The sequence below is a fragment of the Cololabis saira genome, chromosome 20 (assembly GCF_033807715.1).
Source record: "Cololabis saira isolate AMF1-May2022 chromosome 20, fColSai1.1, whole genome shotgun sequence".
Lineage (NCBI taxonomy): Eukaryota > Metazoa > Chordata > Actinopteri > Beloniformes > Belonidae > Cololabis > Cololabis saira.
In genome coordinates, this window is record NC_084606.1 from 37,896,059 (window position 1) to 37,920,785 (window position 24,727).

The 24,727-nt window shown below is 44.2% G+C and overlaps 2 protein-coding genes across 3 annotated transcripts; one reads left to right on the plus strand and one right to left on the minus strand.

Moving 5' to 3' along the window:
• The first annotated feature begins 3,122 nt into the window (after positions 1–3,122).
• Positions 3,123–8,193, plus strand: LOC133420095 (RNA-binding protein 4.1-like). 2 transcript variants are annotated; one of them, XM_061709664.1, is made up of 3 exons: positions 3,123–3,278; positions 5,001–5,423; positions 6,480–8,193. In XM_061709664.1, exons 2-3 carry the CDS (start codon positions 5,018–5,020, stop codon positions 7,322–7,324), a joined length of 1,251 nt encoding a protein of 416 aa, XP_061565648.1. In that variant the 5' UTR covers positions 3,123–3,278; positions 5,001–5,017; the 3' UTR covers positions 7,325–8,193. The 2 variants fall into 2 exon arrangements, with proteins under 2 accessions (XP_061565648.1, XP_061565649.1); XM_061709665.1 differs by having other exon boundaries at positions 3,152–3,264.
• A 2,403-nt stretch (positions 8,194–10,596) lies between these two features.
• LOC133420328 (protein PRRC2C-like) lies at positions 10,597–15,449 on the minus strand. Its single transcript, XM_061710009.1, has 3 exons — positions 15,341–15,449; positions 15,143–15,217; positions 10,597–12,087 (listed from the first exon to the last, which is right to left on the minus strand). The coding sequence occupies exon 3, from the start codon at positions 12,062–12,064 to the stop codon at positions 11,231–11,233; it is 834 nt and encodes a 277-aa protein (XP_061565993.1). The 5' UTR covers positions 12,065–12,087; positions 15,143–15,217; positions 15,341–15,449; the 3' UTR covers positions 10,597–11,230.
• Positions 15,450–24,727: the final 9,278 nt, after the last annotated feature.

Here is a 24,727-nt window from a genome sequence, read left to right on the forward strand (position 1 = left end):
CCCCAAAACCGGCCTCGAGTTCCAGTAACAGAAGTCCGACGTGAGGATTATGATCGTATAATGTGAGCAGACGTGAGGATTATGATCGTATAGTGTGAGCAGACGGGTCTCATCAGAGCATCGGGTCGTACAGTGTGAGACCATAAATCGTGGGCTGTGAACTTTTGAACTCAGCGATCTAGTCGTGCAGTTTGAGATGGGACTGAATCAAACGATTTCAAATATCACACAGTGTATGCCCAGCTTTAGACATCATGGTGTTTTTTTAAAGAATATATGTTTTGTAACGTAAAGAGTATTGTTTGCGCTTTCCAGGTACCTGAGATCCAGCTGTATGCAGATCATCCTTTCATTCACTGTCACAATGGACGGCTTTCAGAAGTAAAATGCACCGTTCAACATTCATATTATGTATCACAATATTTGTCTCACTTGGTTTCCAGGTTTTTCGCAATATTTTTCATTTTATTGTATCTTTTTTTTACGTCATGTGGAGCAAATAGTTAAAATCACAACCTTGTCTTTGTTTTACTTGTTTTTTGTGTTCTTTTTTGCCTTTTCTTTTTAATTTGTATTACTTTTTTCTCCCTTAAATTAGGCTTTACCTCTTGCTCTGATGCCACATTTGACATACTCCGAGTTAGTAAAATGTATAATTGTAAAGCAAAATAACTATTGAAAACAAATACTTGTGGGGAAAAAAAAAACAGTTTTACATCTAACCAACTTTTTTATAGACTTGTTTCTTTTTAAATGATGGGTTCAAGTTAGACCGGCCACGCTGCACTAATGTTGACTGAACCAGTCAATGGTCATTTATATCAGTTCAACTAATTACCTTACAGTTGCAAATGATTCTCCTCATGACAAGAACATTCTTACCAGGAGCTTGAAGCTTTAAAGGAGAAAAAGAAAAAAGAGAGAGCCCATAAAAGTAGTTCTACGAACCACTATTGATAAGAGCGCCTTTCATGAGGAAGAAGAGGAACTGTTTCAAATGGTAATAACTAGGGAAAAGGTTCCTGTGGTCCAGAAGCACCTAATGATCCATGCTTCTTTAGGCTAACGCCACGTTGCTTCTCGTGTGCCCAAATGAACCGATATGTGAGAAAATTCTGTCAAAACATCAAAGCTTTTAGACTCAGTTTTTGTTAGAAATTTAGGCCAAGACAAACGACCTTTAACATTCCAGTCCTGTTTTATGTTATTTCAGTATCTGCAGAGTATCAGTTGACACACACTATCAAACGTTTGGACACACTTTTCCAGTGTGTCCAAAATTGTGTGTGTGTTAGCTGTTGTGCGTTGTATAACTAAATGAACATGAATGCCCAGTTCCCATTGGCAATGTTGCAAACTTTTTCCAAGTGATGGAAATCCTCAAAGGCAACTTACCCTCCTCTTCTTGGTTTTCGGAGACCTTCCATTCAGAATCTGAGGTGAAACATTGTAAAGAACCCAAAGAAAGACTTGAGTCCCGTTTTCACTCAAGCCTTTCAGAAACTTTCATATTTGTATGTTTTTTTTATTGTGTTTTAGAGTGTTGTCTCTATGTAACATAAAGAATAATTTAGAAATGTTGGGTACAACTCAGGGCCTGGGCTGTGGAAGTACAGAGGCACTTGTTTTCTGGAGGTGCCTTTGATTTTGATGGATTTCAAGTTTTGTATTTTTCATACTGGCTGTAAAAATATGAATACATTCAAAGTCTGAAGTGAATGATTGCTTTAAAATAAATCAAAACTATTTTGGTGACACTTGATTCAGTTCTTTGTTCAAACATCACATTTTAGCTGGTGTGCAGGTTATTAATGCAACATAAGTTGACAATAGCACACATTAATGATAATTTTTCGACTTTGATCATGTATTTGAGGGGATTGCTGACTTACATACGTAACTTGAGTTTAATAGATAAAGTTTTGGTTTATTTAATGAGGTCTGTTGCTCCAAGCTTACGCAAGCGCCGTGCTGCAGTTTTGGCATTACAGTTTACAAACTTAACAGCAGTGCGAATCCCTCCTAATTTACTCTAAATGAACGATCAAAATATCCGTGAAAATTAACGTGTTGACCATTTTATATCACACATCTTGTTTCCTTGATTTGGTTCATTCTGAACAAAACTTCAGACTAAATAGCCAACTGCTAAAGTGGGTCCAGAGGCGTTCAATAAACTGTAGAGGATCTTTGGTGGGTCGTGTCAGTGCTAGCGGCTAGCAGAGCTAACTAGCGGCTAGCAGAACTTTTTTTTTTTTTTTTTTTGAAACGGATACAAACAAAGCACATAAAAGTCATAAAATCACAGAATTACAAACTTTTGCCTTGGGTTGAGCAACATCAATATTACAAAATATACGCTGAGAATTTAATTTTAAAAAAATAACACAAGAGCCATCTCATATTAAATCATATATTTCAAGTAAAGAAAACAGTTTGAGGGATTTCTTTTCTTTAACAAGACTCAAGGACTTAAGAGCTTTAGCTCATTTCTCCAATGGGTCAAACACGGTTTGGTCTTAAAATATCTACATTTGTGAATGACTGAAATATTGCAAGCCTTTTATTATTTTAATATTGCTGATCATGGCTTACAGTTTAAAATACTCAAATATCCTATCTCAAAAAATTAGAATATTCTGGGAATCTTAATCTTAAACTGTAAACCATATTCAGCAATATTAAAATAATAAAAGGCTTGCAATATTTCAGTTGATTTGTAATGAATCCAGAATGTATGACATTTTTCTTTTTTCTAATTGCATTAAAGAAAATAAAGAACTATCATTCACAATATTCAAATTTTCTGAGACAGTCCTGTATCCCCCTCACAAAAATAAGAAAAATAGAGAAACATATTTTCTCATCAACAAAGCATATTTTACATAAACATTTAAAATTTTTCAAGTAACAAAATAACATATTTTTGTTTATTTTATTGTCTGAAAAATTATTTAAATGTTATTTTATTATATCTATATATATATCTATATATATATATATCTATATATATCTATATATATATATATATATATATATATATATATATATATATATATATATATGTATATGTCTATGCTAGCGGCTAGCAGAGCCAACTAGCCGTTAGCAGAGCGCGCCTGCGCCTTTGTCGTCTTCTGCTCGGGAGCGGGAGCGCGCCGCGGACACGCGCTCGCCTCGTGTAACGACGGAGGATCAGTCGCCATTTCCCGTTTCCCTCTCGAAGGTCGAAGCTCCTACACTTTACAGGTTTACAGTTTACAGGTGGGACCAGTGCTGTAAGTAGGAGCGATCTCCCAACGCTCGGCTTTTACTATTCCTGGTGTTTGAACTAAGCCGCTGGTGATATAATAACAATAATAATAATAACAATAGCGCTGTGAACGTTAGGATCGGTTGGGCAAAAATGCGTCGTTTCTGCAAATGCTAATTTTCACATGGAAGAAATAAGTCGTCGCACATGTATGCTGAAAATCTGCTTCTTGCATATTTGTTATCGACCATAACTTCAGATATTCTGCGCATTCGGCCACACTTTTGCAGCAACCGATGTTGTTGCTGTAGCTCGGTAGCTGCCGTCCAGCTCGGGCCTGTAAAGCCTGATTTATGGTTCCGCGTTACATCGACGCAAGCCTACGCCGTAGTGTACGCGGCGACACGCGTACACTACACTGCGTTGGTGTAAAGGGCTGAGTATACTTCTGCGTCACACACACGCAGAGCACACGGCGCACCCGTGGTGCCGTCACGAATCGTTCAGACTTCTCCGTCTCTCCGTTTGGTCGCGGTGCAGTACCCCCCGCGGCCACTAGTTAGCGATCTTTTTCTGAATGGTTTATCCGACTTTTTCCGGTCACAGTAAATCAAAGAAATAAGGACAACTATTGTGCAAAAAACAAAAACAAAAAAAATCACATATAAACGAAGAAAAAAGCCCTGGAAGTTCACTACTGATTCAAACCGGAAACCGGAAATGCTTCGCTTTCAAACGAACCAATCACAGCCCTCTCGGTCTGCGAGTGGACGGCGTCTCCTCGACGCGTAGTTACAATTTTCGGGAGGTGCACGTCACTGACGGCGCATGTGACGGCGTGTCCTCTGCGTGTCCAAAAACCACACGCCGTAGACACGGCGTCGTTTTGACGCAGAAGTGTAATTCAGCCTTAACGCGGAACCATAAATCAGCCTTTAACACGAGGCCGCGAGGTCCGGATATGTGAATATAAATTAGTGTTAAAATATTTGATAATGGGACGATTTGTTCCTCGTAGCCAAATATTGGTTTTGTCAGTCGACTTTTCACGAACGAAGACCGTGTTTTAAGCCCACTATCGCCATCTTCTGCGGGGAATCTTCAGAGAAAGTTGTACTTGCTATAAACCTGTTGAGGATCATGTTTAATTTTTTAGTTACATTTATTCCGCTCCTTTAGACATGTGTGGGGATGGTTGTGTCCTGAGAATGGGATTCCCTGCAACCTTTTCAATGTATTTTTAACCCTTGTGCTGTCTTCGGGTCAAGGAAGGAGGAAAGAAAAGAAAGAAAGAAAGAAAGAAAGAAGGGAGAGAAAGAAGGAAGGGAGAGAAAGAAAGAAAGAAGGAAGGGAGAGAAAGAAGGAAGGGAGAGAAAGAAGGAAGGGAGAAAAAGAAAGAAAGAATGAAGGGAGAGAAAGAAAGAATGAATGAAGGAAGGGAGGAAAAGAGAGAATGAAAGTAGGAAGGGAGAAAAAGAAAGAATGTACAAGGGGAGAAATGAAGGAAGGAGAGAGCAGGAGGAAAGAAGGAACAGGAGAATGAGGTCATTTTGACCCAAAGACAGTACAAGGGTTAATTACACTTTATAACTCATTTTCTGATGTGACTTAAGTGTTGCCTTTATGTTTGTCCTTTATGTCACGTGTTTATCCATGTGTATGTCCATGTTATGTAAAAACCGTGTCAGATTGCAATTGAGCCCATGGAAAAGCGGCAGGAATAATGTAAAGATCTTCTCCTTTTCAGTGACGTGAGGCTCAACCATGGTGAAGATATTCATTGGGAACTTGGCGCCAGAGACCACGTCAGACGAAGTTCGCTCTCTCTTCTCTCAGTACGGCAAGATAGCAGAATGCTCTATAGTGAAGAACTTTGGCTTTGTCCACATGGACAGCCAGACGGAGGCGGAGGAGGCCATCCGAAACCTCCACCACTACGAGCTGAACGGCCAGCCCCTGAACGTAGAGTTAAGCCGGGGCAAGTCCAGAGGATCCACCAAGCTGCACGTGGGCAACATCGCATGCACCAATCAAGAGCTGAGGGCCAAGTTTGAAGAGTACGGCGCGGTAGTGGAGTGTGACATTGTTAAAAATTATGCTTTTGTTCACATGGAGCGCATGGAGGATGGCCTGGAAGCTATTAAACAATTGGACAACACAGCATTTAAAGGTGAACTCTTGGGCTGGGTCTAATGGGAAGTTTAACTGAGATAAATGTTTCTATACCTTTTTAGAAATGTTGTCTTTTCTCAGGAATTCACAGGTAAGTCGTGGACGCACAGGTAAGTGGAAAAGAAAATAGGCAAAGTGAAGCTAAGAGGAGCTGCATTATTTTAAAGCTGTGATCCGTAATGCCATCAGTAACTTAACTGCACATTTGACATAAGCAGGAGATGTCTTTTTTTTTTTTTTTTACAAATTTTGTATTTGTCCTCCTTTTTCTGTCATAGCTGTTCCACCATACAGGACTGTCAGAAAATTAGAATATTGTGATAAAGTTCTTTATTTTCTGTAATGCAAAAATGTCATACATTCTGGATTCATTACAAATCAACTGAAATATTGCAAGCCTTTTATTATTTTAATATTGCTGATCATGGTTTACAGTTTAAGAAAACTCAAATATCCTATCTCAAAAAATTTGAATATTCTGGAAATCATAATCTTAAACTGTAAACCATAATCAGCAATATTAAAATAATAAAAATCTTGCAATATTTCAGTTGATTTGTAATGAATCCAGAATGTATGATATTTTTGTTTTTTTAATTGCATTACAGAAAATAAAGAACTTCATCACAATATTCTAATTTTCTGAGACAGTCCTGTAGTTTTAGTAATTACACAACAACCACTGCATTTTGAGGACTGGTATTCATGGAAAGACAGGGCACTTGTATGATTGTTTATCATTTATTTGTTTGCAGAGACAAATTTGTTTAAGAAATATCAAATTTTGGGCTGCAGAAAAAGTGAGCCTAAGCCAACACCAACAACGTACTTGTAGTTGCCTTACAGAGGGTACAAATATTTGGAATTTTACGGATTTCAGCTTTAAAAATGATATATATTTAATGATAAAGTCAAAAAAGCTGTTTTTTGGTACCAGTTCTAGTTTATTTTTCTTTTCTTTTTTGAACGACTGGTGGATTAGCAAGATGAAACTACAGATCACATGATTTCTCAAATGCCGGTATAAATCCTTATTGAGTCTTCTCTTTTTAAGGCAAACTGATGAGCGTGAAGCTTTCTACTAGCCGCCTGCGTACCGCGCCGGGAATGGGAGACCGATCGGGTTGTTATCGTTGTGGGCAAGAAGGCCACTGGTCCAAAGAATGCCCCCTAGACCGAAACGGCTACCACAGAAACGGCTCAGAGCCAAAGTCTGATGGATTTGAGGCTTCGAGATTCGGTGGGCACGGCCACGCCGCGGGTTATCCGGACTTCAGCGGCGAGCCAGATTACGGCGGCGGCTTTGTACCCGGTTTTTCCCGGGGTGCCGGTCACAGCACGAGCATGGCAGGTTTCAGAGGAGGTACGGGCTATGAGGGCGCAATGAGATACGGCACACAACCAGGTTACGGCATAAGCGCTGCCGCTGACCCTAACATGGCTCGGATGTACGGCAGCGAGGGGGCATACCGGAACAACGGCTCGCTCTATGGCGCGGTACCAGCCTTGTCGATGCGACGGTCGCCTTATGAGGAAAGGGATCCGTACGGGGTCGTGGACTACTACGAGAAGTACAGGGCCAATACTTTCGGAGGCGGTTATTTCGAGGAGCGCCGGGGTGCCCCCATGCCACCTCCACCAACCACCTCCTCTGGAGCCATGAGAGAGCGCCTGCCCCCCTCTAGCGTCGAGTCATACGAGTGTACCCCCCTCCCTGCTCCACCAGCGCCAGTCTCATACTACGCACGTGACCGGAGTCCGATACGGAGAGTCGCCGGCGAGGCCGGCGGATATTCATATGAGCGCTCGCGCCTGTCACCGGGGACCGCCCTTCCAAGAACCTCTACCTTCGACCAGTTGCGGGATGCTGGCGCCGATCGGGCACGGTATACATACTGATCTGGGTCTAGTCCAGGTAGACGACGACGACGGCTGGCTAACGTCAAGCAGGTAGAATAGCCCAAGTGCCCGCTGAAATCACAGAAAGATTCAAACAGTAGTGGAACAGCAATGATTATGGCAACAATGAGTCCTTTCCATCACACTATCCAAAAAAAAGCATCTCGGTGTGATGGGATTCATATTATGATTCCATGCTAGTTTATTCTTAGGTGGAGTTCAATTAAATGGTACAATTAACTACGTCCCATTTCCTTGTTTACCTGTTGTGCTATCTGTGCTGTTCTGAGATGATTTCGCCTGCATTTAATTGCAGGTACCAGGTTGACCCACAACCTGGTTCCATTCATAATATGGTAAGAGCTGAATTTTAGCCCTTTTTGAAAGGAGATATATGTTAATATGCTTTTGAAAAAAAATTGGTGCACTGTGCATGTTTTAAGTAAGTCTGCATTAATTAAACTGAGATTTTTGTTTAGCAATTTCCACTTGTTAGATTTGCATTGTAGTCAATTTTGTGTTAGTCAAAACTCACATTGTTACTGAATATATTTAAAGGAACAGCAGATCAAATCCTACTGCTTCTTCTGATACTAGCAAAGATGGACCTCTGCAGAGGTCAGGATACTTTTCTGGGTGGGGGCCGGGCATATTAAACAGTTTGTGAAGTCGTTTTGAAGAACCCTTTTTGTATATAAATATAAAGCTACAATGTGTTTTTTTTTTTTTCATTTAAACAATACTTTTTGATTTCTGTGATTGTGAGGTTTGAAATCATCTTGTAATGACACGAGTCATCCTCCGATGCCGATTCTGTCTAGTTTCCACAGTCTTTTTGGTTATAATTAAAATCTCTGTAAAATATGAAACGTGTGACTTGTGCTTTTTACTGAGTTGTTCCTGTCATCTTCAAAATGGTATTCAGTCAAAAGTATTACAGGACTGTCTCAGAAAATTAGAATATTGTGATTTTCTGTAATGCAATTACAAAAACTAAAATGTCATACATTCTGGATTCATTACAAATCAACTGAAATATTACAAGCCTTTTATTATTTTAATATTGCTGATCATGGCTTACAGCTTAAGAAAACTCAAATATCCTATCTCAAAAAATTTGAATATTCTGGGAATCTTAATCTTAAAATGTAAACCATAATCAGCAATATTAAAATAATAAAAGGCTTGCAATATTTCAGTTGATTTGTAATGAATCCACAATGTATGACATTTTTGTTTTTTTAATTGCATTACAGAAAATAAAGAACTTTATCACAATATTCTAATTTTCTGAGACAGTCCTGTATAATCAACAGGATGTCAATGAAAGCCGACAGAATATCCTGTAGAAAATGAAACCCAGTGTTGTGTAAACTGCTACCAGCCAGAAGTAACTGCAACTTTGGTGACACGGCAAGCCATCATCTTATCATTTATGTCTTTTGTATCTAACCACATTGATAATCATGATACACATCAAATGGTTGAGGGGAGCTGGATGCACTGGTTGAACTGGTATCTGTAATTCACCATTTGGAGTAACGGTGAAAAAAATCAGGGGGGTGGTGGATTTGATCATATGGGGACAGATAATTTGTGCTGATTACAAATATAATACAAATAATAGCAGTGACCAAAACAGCTGCAGAAATACTGCAGGAATGACATAGCAGCAGTTAAATGCAGCCTTATGTAAGCTTTAAATATCCACTGGGCTTACATCAAATACATCAAAACACAACAATAAAAAACACTTTTCTGAACTTATCAATATGACTCTGTCCTTCACAGGATAAGTAACATGGATCACTGCAAAAACTCACAATCTTAACAAGAATATTTGTCTTATTTCTAGTTACAATGTCTCATTTTAGTAAAAAAAATCTCATTACAATTTTCACCTGTTTCAAGTAGATTTTCACTTGAAATAAGTAGAAAAATCTGCCCGTGGAACAAGATTTTTTTTGCTTGTAATAAGAAGATAAATCTTGTCCCACTGGCAGATTTTCCTACTTATTTCAAGTGAAAATTTACTATAGTATATACTATACTATCAAATAAGTTATTTTTCTGGTGATGACTCTAAATGTTGAAATAGCAGTAAAACCACATTCATTGATGAAATGACATAAGGGATGGAAAGGAGGGATGGCAGTTTTACAGGGGGGATGATTTGGACCGTTTTTATTTCAGGGGGGGATGATTTGGACCGTTTTTATTTCAGGGGGGATGATTTGGACCGTTTTTATTTCGGGGGGGGGGTGATTTGGACCGTTTTTATTTCAGGGGGGGATGCCACCCCAAGAGTGACAGCAAGTCCTTGCAGACGCAGCCCCCGACTCCATCAGCCGGTCCACACTACAGGGTCAGGAGAGCCGCTGGGCAACACTCGCAAATCTGTTGATGCATTAAAAAGAAATGCACTTTTTTTTAGATATAAATGACTACGTTCTGTTAGGTATTGACAGCTCAGAGGTCAGTACACTCAACCCTACAGTTTTCATGGATGTAAATCTAGGTATGGAGACCAGAATGGTTCTTTATTTTTAGTTTTTAAAGCATTTATGTTTATTTCTAACGGACATTTTAACATGTGGGTCAGTGGTGAGTGACTTGCTTTTGGAGCCAGCCCCGAGTGGTGAGTTTTAGTATCACATCATCAAAATTATAACAAATAAAGGCTTAACATATCTTGCTTTGCCTAATGAGACTATGTAATATACATGTACGGTATTAGTTTCACCTCTTAAGTTGAATTATTGAGATAAATTAACTTTTACACCATATTCTTCACCTGTATGTACAGGACTGTCTCAGAATATTAGAAAATTGTGATGATCTTTATTTTATTTATTTTCTGTAATGCAATTAAAAATACATTCTGGATTCATTACAAACCAACTGAAATATTGCAAGCCTTTTATTATTTTAATATTGCTGATTATGGCTTACAGTTTAAGATTAAGATTCCCAGAATATTCTAATTCTTTGAGATAGGATATTTGAGTTTTCTTAAGCTGTAAACCATGATCAGCAATATTAAAATAATAAAAGGCTTGCAATATTTCAGTTGATTTGTAATGAATCCAGAATGTATGACATTTTTGTTTTTGTAATTTCATTACAGAAAATCACAATATTCTAATTTTCTGAGACAGTCCTGTATATAGATAGTTACTATAGGAAATGCAGGACTACCTGAATGCACGCTCTTTCAAATATTTGTCTTACTGCTTACTTTTTCTGTTCACCTCTTTAAATGACAGACTGAAAACTACATTACAGTTGAAGTCGGTTTTGAACCTCTGAAAGTCATGAAGAGGACAAAACTATTAAACATCACACTCACAAAGTGATTAGATAGATGACTTTATCAATCCCTTTGAGAGGTTCCCTTAGGGAAATTGAAATACCCAACGCACAAATGTACAGAAATTGAAGGAGAAACAAAGATGGAAAAAAACACCTGACATCAGCACCGGTATAAAGACAAAGAATTGCGTATAATAGTTATGATACATGATAATACATCCTCCAATATCTTGTAGATGCAGTTGAATTCACTACTTTTCACATCAAAGCTTTTAGTTGATTTTGTGAGAGCTGGTTTTCTATAGTATAGGGAAAGAAGAGTAGAACACAGGAAAAACTGTTATGCCTACTTTGAATAAAGTCAGAAAAAGGTCCAAAATGATCACTTCAAGAGTTGTTTTCTATACCATTGTGAACAAGTACTAACGTTCCATTTTTCAGGAAGATGCAGGGAATTTCTGTGTCGCCTTAACACAGGTTTCACAGCAGACTATCGTGTGACTGCACTCCCGACACCTATATCCTGCATGCTCTTTGCAAACGAAGCAAACATTCGATGATGGTGCAGCAGTTTCCAGCGACACACGAAACAGTTCAGGCTTCAGTGACTTCCAAACCACACAGCTCTTTTGCCTTTGATTTACTGTATGCGGTCTCTTCATTAGAGCTAGCCTCCTCCTGTTCAACATGTGGCACAGCCTCCGTTGTCGCAGCAGGGACAGCAGAGTTCACATGTGGCACAGCCTCCGTTGACGCAGCAGGGACAGCAGAGTTCACATGTGGCACAGCCTCCGTTGACGCAGCAGGGACAGCAGAGTTCACATGTGGCACAGCCTCCGTTGACGCAGCAGGGACAGCAGAGTTCACATGTGGCACAGCCTCCGTTGACGCAGCAGGGAGAGCAGAGTTCACATGTGGCACTGCCTCCGTTGACGCAGCAGGGACAGCAGAGTTCACATGTGGCACAGCCTCCGTTGACGCAGCAGGGACAGCAGAGTTCACATGTGGCACAGCCTCCGTTGACGCAGCAGGGACAGCAGAGTTCACATGTGGCACTGCCTCCGTTGACGCAGCAGGGACAGCAGAGTTCACATGTGGCACAGCCTCCGTTGACGCAGCAGGGACAGCAGAGTTCACATGTGGCACAGCCTCCGTTGACGCAGCAGGGACAGCAGAGTTCACATGTGGCACAGCCTCCGTTGACGCAGCAGGGACAGCAGAGTTCACATGTGGCACAGCCTCCGTTGACGCACTAGGGACGGCAGAGTTCACATGTGGCACCGCCTCCGTTGACGCAGCAGGGACAGCAGAGTTCACTCTGGAGTATGGGTTTTGAAAAAGAGTAGTTTTTTTCAAAAAGGAGCGTTTGACTCTACCACCTCCCATCGGCTTCTCTAAAAGTTTTAGCTTCCAATTCCTCCGAGGCATCCTTGATCCTACTTCCAGTGAATCTGTAAAATAGAAGTAAAACAAATTATTAGTTATAAAAGGAAAAATAGACAGTTCAACCTTTTATGTTACTTGAACCAGTTAAGGCAAAACAACCAAACAGTATGTAACGGGTGTGCCTAGCTCTACTACACAGTCTAACTGGCTGGCTGCACATCCGTTAACCCCTGATAGCCTCTGCGTTGTGTTCTGGTTGGTCAGAAGAAGACAGTCGGACCACAGGGAGCAGTTGGTTGCTCTTTACTGGTGGTGGTAAGGTGGCGCTGTACAGTCACAAAATAAACAAACAGTGTGAATATGTAGTCTCCATAAACACCCGCTCTGCAAACCGCATGGAATCCTGCTCTCAGAGAATCCAGAAAAACGGAGGAAATATGCACTTTGTAATTGAAACTAATGCTGCGTTCCATTTACCTCGGAAGTCGGAACTCGGAATGACGTCACAGCCGAGTTATCAGCGTTCCAGTTACAAGTAGGTAAACAAGTTTGTAGTTCGCATATACATGAAAAATGTAAATTACACTATAGCAGCATATATATGCCGAACAATACTTGTATACGACTGATTTAGTGTGACCAAAACTAGAATGAAGTGCTACGAATTTTTACAGAGCTCTCTTCTACTGTTTACAACCGGGGCAGCCATCTTGGAATGTGAACTCGGCATGGATCTATTCATAAAATCTGGATGGGAGATCGAAAATGGCCGCCCATTCATTTCAATGCATTTTGCTCACTCAGCGCATACGCAGAAAAAGTTCCTGACTTCCGGGTTTACTTCTGCATTGTGGGGCCCATAGAGCAGTGATTCTTAACCATAGGGCCGCGGCCCACACTTGGGCCGCGAGCGCCATCTAGTGGGCCGCGAAAAAAATTCAGTTTTGTACGTGTGGGCCGCGGGGGCCGCGGGACTGCATAGCAACTCCCGACCAAATGAGGAGAAGAAGACCCTCAGCTAGCTCTAGGTGTAATAGTAAGAGAAATGGTGTGTATTTATAGAGAAAATCCTTCATTTTGCACAGAGTAGGTTTAGATCCGCCAGGATCAGGGATCGATTACTTGGGTCTGCGCCCAGAGCGAGCGAGCGCGGCGTGATCATTTATCCTGACGCGTCCGCGCAGCCGGGGAGGTCGGTGCCGCTCGGGCGGTGGGCTCCATCGTTACTGCTGAAGGATTGTACATGTAGATGTGTCTGCTGGACTGGACTGTTGTTCGGGCTCGCAAAAGCATCGGAAAGTGACACGGCTGCAGCGGCCAGAGAGCTGCGGGTTCTGCCCGTCCGTCTCAGCTGATCAGGCTCGGATGAAATCCGACACGCGCAGTCCTGACAACTTATGAATGTAAATAAAACTTAGTAAGTTACTTAGTAAGTAATTAGCTTGACTCTTACAGAGATGAGAAGCCTAACAGGTGGAAAGGGAAGTTCAACCCGGAATGGACAGATTCATCCTGTTCAGTCTTCCCACTGGGACAAAACCAGTGTCTCGTACGTTCAGAGACCGTGGCGTTCAAAGTGCAAAAGTGAAACGCCACTGAAACAAAACACAAAGTTTTTCATCAAACATATCCACTCAAGTCTGAACTGAAGTCACAGAAAATAAGCTGACCATCTTAAACATGTTTGGGTCCACATACAGCTGTGAAGCAGCTTTCTCCACAGTGAACATAATTAAAACTAAATATCGTTCCAGGTTCATCAATGAGCACCTTCTCATGTGCATGAGATTCTGACACCATCCAGCCCAGATTTAAAGTCCTGACAGGAGAAGTTAGAGCTCAGTTCTCTCACTGAACGACAGAAAGTGAGGGCATAAGATTAAGGGGAAGAAAGAAAAACTGCAAAACTTTTAAATTGCTAAGATGTGTTTATATTAATTTATTATAAAAATGTGTTGAGACAATTAACAAAGAAAAGGGGAAATTCAAACTGCTGGTAAAGAAATAAAATGAGATAGCATTTGAAAAATAAAATAAAATCTTATTTATTTATTTTATTTTTAAGAGAAAAAAATGTGTAATTGAAGTTACACATGTTAATGGGCAAATATGTACTTTTTTAATATAACAGTCAGATGCAGATGTTGATACAACTATGAGGCTACTTGAATATATATATATATATATATATATATATATATATATATATATATATATATATATATTTTTATTATGATGTTCTGGACCTTCGCTGCTATACAGTGTTAATATTTAACGGGCCTCGGGCCACTCTGTACTGAAAAAATTGGGCCCCAAGGTCAGAAAGGTTAAGAACCCCTGCCATAGAGCATGCTCAGTTGAGTCACCTCCCATGATGCTCTGGGGCCTCCCATCATGCCCCGGGGCAATGACACGAATATTAATATAATATGTATTAATATAATATATGAATTCATGTATATTATATGTATTGTATTACATATATTATTAATGTATTAATATAATTACATAATATATATTAATATAATACATCGGTGGAATGCACGGACACGGCTGTGACGTCAGCCGTGACGTCACGCCCAGAAAGAGACTTTTCTTTGACTTTTCTGGCCGTTATTAAACATTTTTGACGGATATAAAGTCCATGACTTAAAAATATAGAATACAAAGATTAGTAATTGCCGGTGATTACAGCTGGAGGTTCCTGTGAACAGTTTTAGAGGCTTCTCTTTTACTATTGCGGTCTATGGGAAAAAAGCTTTCTGGGCCGCATGGGATTTTTGGTTGCAGTACCGCGGCTGGACACTGGGAGAAATCGGCACGCCTTCTGAGTGGGAGACCCGGGGGCTGGAACTCGGGGGTGGTGAAGACTCTCCCACTTTCTTAGTGGGAAATCCCACTTCGAGGGGCGTTCCAGTTGAAAATTCCGACTGGGAACTGGGAAATCCCCACTTCCGAGGACAAATGGAAGGCGGCATAATAATTCTCAATACTAACAGCAAAAATGCATATTTGAAAACCATGAACAAAACATTATAATTAGCCCCACACATCAGTTTCAACATATCAATTGTAATTAATATAAAATACCAATGCATAACAAAACGAAATAAAACATACCTGTACAGTCACAAAATAAACTAACAGTGTGAATGTAGTCTCCATTAACACCCGCTCTGCAAACCGCATGGAATCCTGTAGAATCGTAAAATACACGTGTCCTATAACTGTTGCAAAAGTGTATTTACAGACTTCACATTCAACTCTAATGCACCTCTGTATAATCACAAGCTTACTGAAATCATTATGGTTGCATACTGTTGTTTAGCACTGTTAAGAAAACGAAATAAAAAGATTAACTCCGACGGGAACACACAGCATAACTGCTTTCAGAGAATCCAGCAAAACTGAGGAGCAGATGCAGCTGTGTGACGTCATGAGCTCGGGAATGCAGCGCACTCTTAAAGCGACAGTACAGGTATACACCAGCCCCCGGGTCTGGCACTCAGAAGGCGCGCCGATTTTTTCCAGTGGCCAACCGCGGTACTGCAACCAAAAATCCCATGCGGCCCAGAAAGCTTTTTTCCCATAGACCGCAATAGTAAAAGAGAAGCCTCTAAAACTGTTCACAGGAACCTCCAGCTGTAATCCCCGGCAATTACTAATCTTTGTATTCTATATTTTTAAGTCATGGACTTTATATCCGTCAAAAATGTTTTATAACGGCCAGAAAAGTAAAAGAAAAGTCTCTTTCTGGGCGTGACGTCACGGCTGACGTCACAGCCGTGTCCGTGCATTCCACGGATGTTTTATATTAATATATATTATGTAATTATATTATATTAATACATTAATAATATATGTAATGCTATACATGTAATAATATACATTAATTAAGATATTATATTAATACATATTATATTAATACTCGCGTCATTGCCCCGGAGCATGATGGGAGGCCCCAGAGCATCATGGGAGGTGACTCAACTGCGCATGCTCTATGGGCCGCTGTATGCGGAAGTAAACCCGGAAGTCAGAGATTTTTTCGGCTTATGCGCTGGCTGAGCAGAATGCATTGAAATGAATGGGCGGCCATTTTTAGTCTCCGATCCAGTTCTATAATACATCCATGGTATACACCAGCCCCCGGGTCTCCCACTCAGAAGGCGCGCCGATTTTTTCCAGTGTCCAGCCGCGGTACTGCAACAAAAAATCCCATGCGGCCCAGAAAGCTTTTTTCCCATAGACCGCAATAGTAAAAGAGAAGCCTCTAAAACTGTTCACAGGAACCTCCAGCTGTAATCACCGGCTATTACTAATCTTTGTATTCTATATTTTTAAGTCATGGACTTTATATCCGTCAAAAATGTTTTATAACGGCCATAAAAGTCAAAGAAAAGTCTCTTTCTGGGCGTGACGTCACGGCTGACGTCACAGCCGTGTCCGTGCATTCCACGGATGTTTATATTAATATATATTATGTAATTATATTATATTAATACATTCATAATATATGTAATACTATACATGTAATAATATACATTAATGAAGATATTATATTAATACATATTATATTAATACTCGCGTCATTGCCCCGGGGCATGATGGGAGGCCCCAGAGCATCATGGGAGGTGACTCAACTGCGCATGCTCTATGGGCCGCTGTATGCGGAAGTAAACCCGGAAGTCAGAGATTTTTTCGGCTTATGCGCTGGCTGAGCAGAATGCATTGAAATGAATGGGCGGCCATTTTTGACGTCCCATCCAGTTTTATAATACATCCATGGTATACACCCAGTTGGAATGAAACAGTAACATTGTCTGAATATAATAAAATAAAGATTTGGTGGAGTTTCATCAACAAAAATAAACTGTAAATTGTAACCTTGTTACAAGTACTTTCCATGATTTACCAGTTCAGACTGTATAATTTGTATCTGTTATTTTTCCACCTTTTCGTTCATCATCTGTGCCATTTTTACTGGCGTTTCTTTATGACAGCTCAATTCCACCCCAGTAAAAGTACGTAAGTTATCTGATTTAGGGAATTAGAATATATGTTCTAGGAGTGGCGGGCAGACCAAAATAAGATGGAGAATCCATCAACGATTCATCTACAAGGTCTCAAAATACCTCAGAACAACAATGATATGCAAGATAAGATCAGACTAGTCTCTTTCCTACGACGGAGTATTAGGGCCAAAGTAAGACAAAAAAAAAGGAAATTACGAGAATAAAGTCATAATATTACGAGAATAAAGTCATAATATTTTGAGAATAAAGTCATAATATATATATATATATATATATATTATAAATATATAAATAAGATGCTCAATATTCCTCATTTTAACACAGGGTTAGAGTTCTCATAAATTATATTCTCATAATATTACGACTTTATTCTCATAATATTACTGTTATGGCTCGGCCTGCTGGGGTTTCCCCTCGGCCCGATCGCGCTGCAGAAGCAGAGTCTGCGCAGCGCACAGCCAGAGATCTGCGCGCCCAGCGACGAGCCCGGTGGCGCAGCTGAGCCAACAGAGGAGCGCACCTGGACGCAGCTGTAGCGCATCAGGTCAATTACAGGAAGCACTTATAAGGATCAGAACTGCTGGCAGACCCTTGTGAGTTCGTGTTGTCACTCCTGTGTCTGGTCGTGGGTTCCTGGAAAGATTGGATTACTTTTGGGGTTTTTGTTGAGGACTTTTTCCCTTGGATTACTTTGTGGAGTTTTTTTTACTTTGTTCCTGTATTCTTACAGTGAGTTTCTTCCCTTGCCATTTAAGGAGGCAGCGCTTTTTGTTCTTGAAAATAAACTACGCCTTTTTTTGGGCTAACCTTGAACCTGTCTGGTGTCGTGCGCTTGGGTCCAAGGACAGAATCCCTAACAATTACGACTTTATTCTCATAATATTATGATTTTATTCTCGTAATGTTACGACTTTATTCTCGTAATGTTACGACTTTATTCACGTAATGTTACGACTTTATTCTCGTAATGTTACGACTTTATTCTCGTAATGTTACGACTTTATTCTCGTAATGTTACGACTTTATTCTCGTAATGTTACGACTTTATTCTCGTAATTTTACGACTTTATTTCTCGTAATGTTACGACTTTATTTCTCGTAATGTTACGACTTTATTTCTCGTAATGTTACGACTTTATTTCTCGTAATGTTACGACTTTATTTCTCGTAATGTTACGACTTTATTTCTCGTAATGTACGACTTTATTTCTCGTAATGTTACGACTTTATTTCTCGTAATGTTACGACTTTATTTCTCGTAATGTTACGACTTTATTCTCGTAATGTTACGACTTTATTCTCGTAATGTTACAATTTTATTCTCATAATATTACAATTTTATTCTCATATGATTTTATTCTCATAATATTACGACTATTCTATTACGAGTTTATTCTCGCAACATTATGACTTTATTCTCGTAATTTTACGACTTTATTCTCATTATATTATGACTTTATTCTCGTAATTCCAATTTCGCGCGGCTAAAGGTTTCACATGTCCAAGTGGGAAAATAGAACAAAAGTAAAGACATGAAGCATCAAGTTAGATGATTGCGTATATCATAGCTTACCAGAACCCGACGGCTTGAGCTTGTACACAATGTCAAATGTGTCTCCTTTAGTTTTAACAGTAATAAATTAGTTGGATTAAACAGAATAATTCACTGTTCTTTCTCAGTGTTTATCTCTGACGGTTCTTCTTCTTCTTCTTTGCGTATTTTGGCGGATTGCAATACCAAGTGTAAGGTGCATACCGCCACCTACTGACCCGGAGTATGTAGGACAGGATCTAGTTGTCTATAGCTTTACATTAAATTATCTAATATAATCAGTACTCGAGTTGTAAAAGAAAATCAGGGGGGATGGTGGATTTTATCATATGGGGACAGATAATTTGTGCTGATTACAAATAATATAATATATAACAAATGGCACTGACCAAAACACCTGCAGAAATACTGCAGGAATGACATAGCAGCAGTTAAATGCAGCCTTCTGTAAGCTTGAAATATCCACTGGGCTTACATCAAATACATCAAAACACAACAATAAAAAACACTTTTCTGAACTTATCAATATGCCTTAACAAGAATATTTGTCTTATTTCTAGTTAAAATGTCTCATTTTAGTAAAGAAATCTCATTACACTTAAATCAAGACTCATCACTGGAAAAAACAACAATTTTCACCTGTTTCAAGTAAATTTTCACTTAAAATAAGTAGAAAAATCTGCCAGTGGAACAAGATTTTTTTGCTTGTAATGAGAAGATAAATCGAAAGTTACGCCTGTAACTACGGTTCTATGAGTCCCGGATGACCGCCAGGCAGTGCTGTAAGCACTGGATATCTCCCCTCGCGCATGCGCATGTCGAGTACAATACCAACAATGTCACGTCACCCGTGACCCCTGCATGACCCCGGAAGGGGTATAACTTCTGGCGTCAGCATGGGATCGACTCCTAGAATCTTCTCGCGAGAGCACGAGGATTCGGAGTGACCGGCAGGCCTGGCGGTCATCCGGGACTCATAGAACCGTAGTTACAGGCGTAACTTTCGTTCTATTTCGTCCCTACTGACTGCCAGGCGGTGCTGTAAGCACTGGATGACGAATACCAACAATGTCACCTAGGATCCCGGTCACTTACCTCACTGACCAGGGGCAGAAGGACCCGGGAGTAGAACCACGCCCAATGGTTGGGGAGTGGCGACATTGATCCGGTAAAATCTGGAGAACGTGTCCGGCGACGTCCATGAAGCCGCTGTGCAGATGTCCTCCAGAGGCACCCCCTTCAGGGCAGCCAAAGAAGCCGAAACGCTTCTGGTCGAGTGGCACCTCACCCCCACTGGTGAGGGGCGGCCTCTGGCCCTGTAGGCATGCTCGACCGTGTCCACCACCCAGTGGGACGGCGCTGTCCAGAAACAGCACGCCCCCTGTTGGGGCCACCATGGCAGAGAACAAGCTGCTCCGACCGTCGCACAGGCGCGGTAGCATAAGCAGCGAGGGCCCGTACGGGGCACAAAGGGCTCGGCCCACTCTCTGCAAGCTCGGGGTCGAACCGGCCAAGCTGGATAGGCCGATTAGTACGAGTGCGTGGCAGGACCTTGGGCAAGAACGCCACGTTCGGCCACAACGTAGCCCCTGAGCCATCTGGGCCCCGCCCCAGGCAGGACCCGCTGACTGACAGGGCATGTAACTCACCAACTCGCTTTGCCGATGCCATAGCGAGGAGAAAAGCTATCTCCATAGAGGGCCACTTCAGGCCCACCTGGGCCAAGGGCCCAAAAGGGTGGAGAAGAGAGGGCACCTAGCACTATGGACAGGTCCCACACTGGGGCCTTCGGGCTCCTCGGGGGGGGCGCAGCCTCAGAGCCCCCCTGAGAAAGAGAAACCAGCCGGTGGCACCCCACGGTGGCATTCTCAACCAGGGCATGTTGCGACGAAATGACCGCCGCATACACCCTCAGAGTGGACTGAGCACGGCCACCATCCAGGAGGGACCGAAAGGAACCCCAGGATCATGGCCACGGGGCAAAGAACAGGGTCCTCTGCCCCGTCTGCACACCAGGCAGAGAATCTCCCCCATTCGCACTCATACCAGAGGCGGGTGGGAGGCACATGGGCATTCGAGATGCCAGCCCTGACGGGTTCAGGACAGCTTAACAACAATGGGCTGGGCCCTGCAGCGGCCAGACCCAGAGCTGAAAACGACGGGGTCGGGGTGCAAAACCTGAATCCCCGGCTGGGAAAGACGGTCCCTCTGGGGGGCGTCATGTAGTGTCGCAGCAGAGCCTCCGCAGCAGTGGAAACTATGTTTCCCCGGTTGGAAGGGGGCCACCAAGAGGAGCCCGTGAGCCCTCTGGAGGACCCTCTGCAAAGTCGGCTTGCGCCGGGAAAGGAAGTCCGTCACCCGGTTCCTGTCTCCAGGCAGGAACATCGCCCGAAGGCCGGGCAGGCGAGGAGCGGTCCACGCTAGGAGGCCCCGGGACACCTGCAGCAGCTGTGCAGAGTCGGTGCCCCCCCTGGTGGCCGATCAAGGGACAGTGGACACACTGTCTGACCGAACCGGCACGTGCGTCCCCCACAGGAGTTGCAAAAAATGTTCGAGTGTGAAGTGCAGAGCCCAGAGCTCCAGCACGTTGATGTGGCGCGTGCGGACCCGGGAGGACTACTGATGACAGCCTCCCGGCAGGGAGGGGACAGCGCCTAAGGGCACACCCCTCAGCCGGAATGTCCCGTCTTTCCAGGGTGCAAGGGTATGGACACACACCCGCGAAACCCTGACCAGCCTGCGCCCGTGCCTCTTGGCATCCAGGCGAGGGCTGTCCAGCCACATTGCAGGGGGCGTAGTGACAGCAGGCCAAAGGTATAAGAGGGGCAAGGGTTGCCACCACGCACCTGGTGAAAAAATCCTCGGTGACAGGGAGAGCCCGCACAGGAGCACCCTGAACCGACAACGGTGGCCCCGGTAGGCGAACCCCCGGAACTACCGGTGACGTGCCGCGACCGGCACGTGAAACAAGTGCCCTGTAGGTCCACAGTTGCAAACCACTTCCTCCTGACCAACGCAGAGCATCCGCTGTGGTCAAGCCTCCGGAAGGGCAGGACCTTCACGTATTCGTTGAGGTCCCTCAGGTCCAAGATGGGACGACGTCCGTCGTCTCTCTTGCTGACGAGAAAGTAGCTCAAGTAGAACCCCCAGGCCGCGGCGGGGGTCCACCGGCATGATGGCGCTCTTGGCCAGTAGGGCGGGCAACACCTGAGCCCGAGCCAGAATGTTTGCCGGGTCTCTGACGATGGTCATCTCAACCTGGCCGGAGGTAGAAGGCCGGTGTCGGAACTGCAATACGTACCCCTGGGCTAGGGTGGAAACCACCCGGGCCTCGATGAGCAGGCAGCCCAGTAACTGAGCTGCTGCCAGAAAAGTAGCCGACGACCGGCCCCGTGGCCTTAGCGCCGTCTCCCCCGGGCTCTGGACATCCCGGCGGGGCGACGGTCGGGATCAAGGCCCCGACGCTACTGGGATGGTCCGCGCACAGGGGGGCGAAAGTCACCAGCAGGCTGACTCACAGACTGCTGAAAGCCGCGCCGGCCGCCGTAGGTAGGCGGCCGAGGGCGACGCCCGGGGGCAGGTGAAGGGCCTCCCGGTGTACTGGAAGCTGCCGCACTCCTGTGAAGGTACACCAGCCGCTGCCCGGTCACACCAGCCAGGGCGGTGCGTTCAGAGCTTCCAGGGCGGTCGCCCCAAACAGCTCCCCCGGTTCCGCAGGTGCCTGACGAAGAACCCTACGAGCAGTCTCCGTCAGAGGTGACTGCGCCAGCCAGACATGACGGCACGTGTGCACCAGGGTGGACATCAGCCGCCCCAGCCCCCTCGTCTGGGAGGCAAAAGCCTGTAGGGATATGTCACACATGTCCCGTGTGGAATCCTCCACCTGTGCATCCTGCAGGGAGGTTGAGAGAGCCAGCAGAAGATGGGAAAGGGTGTTCCCCAGCCGGCCAATGTGGGCCGCTGTGTTACAAGCCTTACAAATATGCCCATCAGTAACCCTACACTGGGTAGAGGGGCACTTGGGATCTGGCTTCAGAGCCTCATCAGGAGCCACTATCAGCGCTGCAATGGAGGGCTCGATGGGGGGCATGTGGTGGAGACCAGCCACTGCTGCGTCCTCCATCGCCGTCAGAGCGCGGTCATCAGCTGTCAGCCTGGAGAGGGCTGTGACATCACTCCAGCATGAGTGCAGCTCCCTCAAAAATCAGACGAAGGCGGAATGGTGAATTCCACCGGAGAAGGATTGCGCCTGTGGAAGGCGCTAGAGGCCACCTCCGCACGCGGTGTATCCAGCTGCAAGTGCGCCAGGGCAGTGCAGATAACGCTCTCCACGGAGGAACAAGCCGTCCCCTCCCCAGAGCTCTGGGCAGATGAGTGCGAGGAGAACCCCGAGCGCTGTGAGGCCGGGTCCCCTGATGACACGTTGGAGCGGCTCGCCAAGGCTGCAATGGAGGTGCGTCCTCTGGCAGTGGCGGTGGCGACCCCAGAGCAAACTCTGGCATGGCAGGTTCCACCTGGCCAGTACCAGGCTGCAGATTGAGGAGGAGCGCCTTCATCTGCTCCATGTCGTCGGCCAAGCGATCTACCTTAGAGGAGAGCTGGCTCGTCATCCGCCGTCGTTTGGGGGCACCCCTCACTCTCTTCGCCGAACGCTTCAGAGAACACCCCGGCTGGGATGAGGGGAGGCTGGCCGACGGCTCCGGCTGCTCAGGGCCCAGGCACGACATGCAGAGGTCCTGGTCATCCGCAGGATCCAGGGCGGCCATGCACCCTGGGCATGAACGCTCCATCACAGCAACCGGTGGGAGAGGGAGCGGACACGCTGCCGTCGCCACGGATGTGCTGGCAGGAGAGGGGAGCGGACACGCTGCCGTCCACACGAATGTGTCGGCGGGAGAGGGGAGCGGACGAGCTGCCGTCACCACGTAGGTGTCGGTGGGAGAGGGGAGCGAAAACGCTGCCGTCACCACAGCGAGCACGCTGCCGTCACCACCAATATGCCGGCGGGAGAGGGGAGCGGCCACGCTACCGTCAGCACAGATGTGTCAGTGGGAGACGGAGCGGAAACGCCGCCGTCACCACAGCGAGCACGCTGCCGTCACCGCCAATGTGCCGGCGGGAGAGGGGAGCGGCCACGCTACCGTCAGCACGGATGTGTCAGTGGGAGACGGAGCGGAAACGCTGCCGTCTCCACAGTGAGCACGCTGCCGTCACCGCCAATATGCCGGCGGGAGAGGGGAGGGCCACGCTGCCGTCACCACGGCTATGAGAAAAGGCAAAAAAAGGCGTCTTTACTCAAAAAGAAGAGAACAATCCTCTCTTGTTTCTTTCCTTTTTTTTTTTTTTCAAAGAAAAAAATAACTGCAAGGAAAAATAATAATGTCACATCAATAAGTGGGAGAGGGAGTGAATGCTGCCGTCACCCTGAACGAGCCGGTGGGAAAGGGAGCGGAAACGCCGCCGTCACCACGGCCGCAAAACAGGCCAAAAAGGCGCTGTTCTTTTCCTTTCTTATATATATATTAGGGCTGTCAGCGTTAACGCGTAAATCGCGATTAGATTAATGCAATCCATAATGCGTTATTTTTTTTTAATCGCATTTTAATCGCAAACCTTTTTGTCCCTTCTACTCACCCGTAGTCGACTCTTCTGTAATGATCCAGAAGAGGGCGGTAATGCACCGGAAAAAACTGGATGCCAACCGTCCAATAAACCTCAAGAAGAAGAAGACTCCTCTGTAGCGCCATGTTTGCTGTTTCCTAAAGTAAACTTCCACCACCACCAACTACAAAGAGACGCCAAACTGAACCACTACCCGTGGATAGAAACAGAAAACGTGTGTTCGCCGAGAAGTGGCTGCATGATGTTACGCGGCGACGCGCACCGTACGTTCGCGTCCGCGTATCCTACCCCGTAAGCTCTGCGTTGGTACAACGCGGAACCATACAGTAAATCAGCCAGCGTCCGTCACTGCGTGCAGCAGTTACCTGCAAGACGCTGCTCTGATTATGGCTCAAAGTTTATGAAAACCCCAAATAAAAAATAAATTAGAGAATATTTTATGAAATCAATAAACAATTCCATCATCAAAATTATAACAAATAAAGGTTCAACGTATCT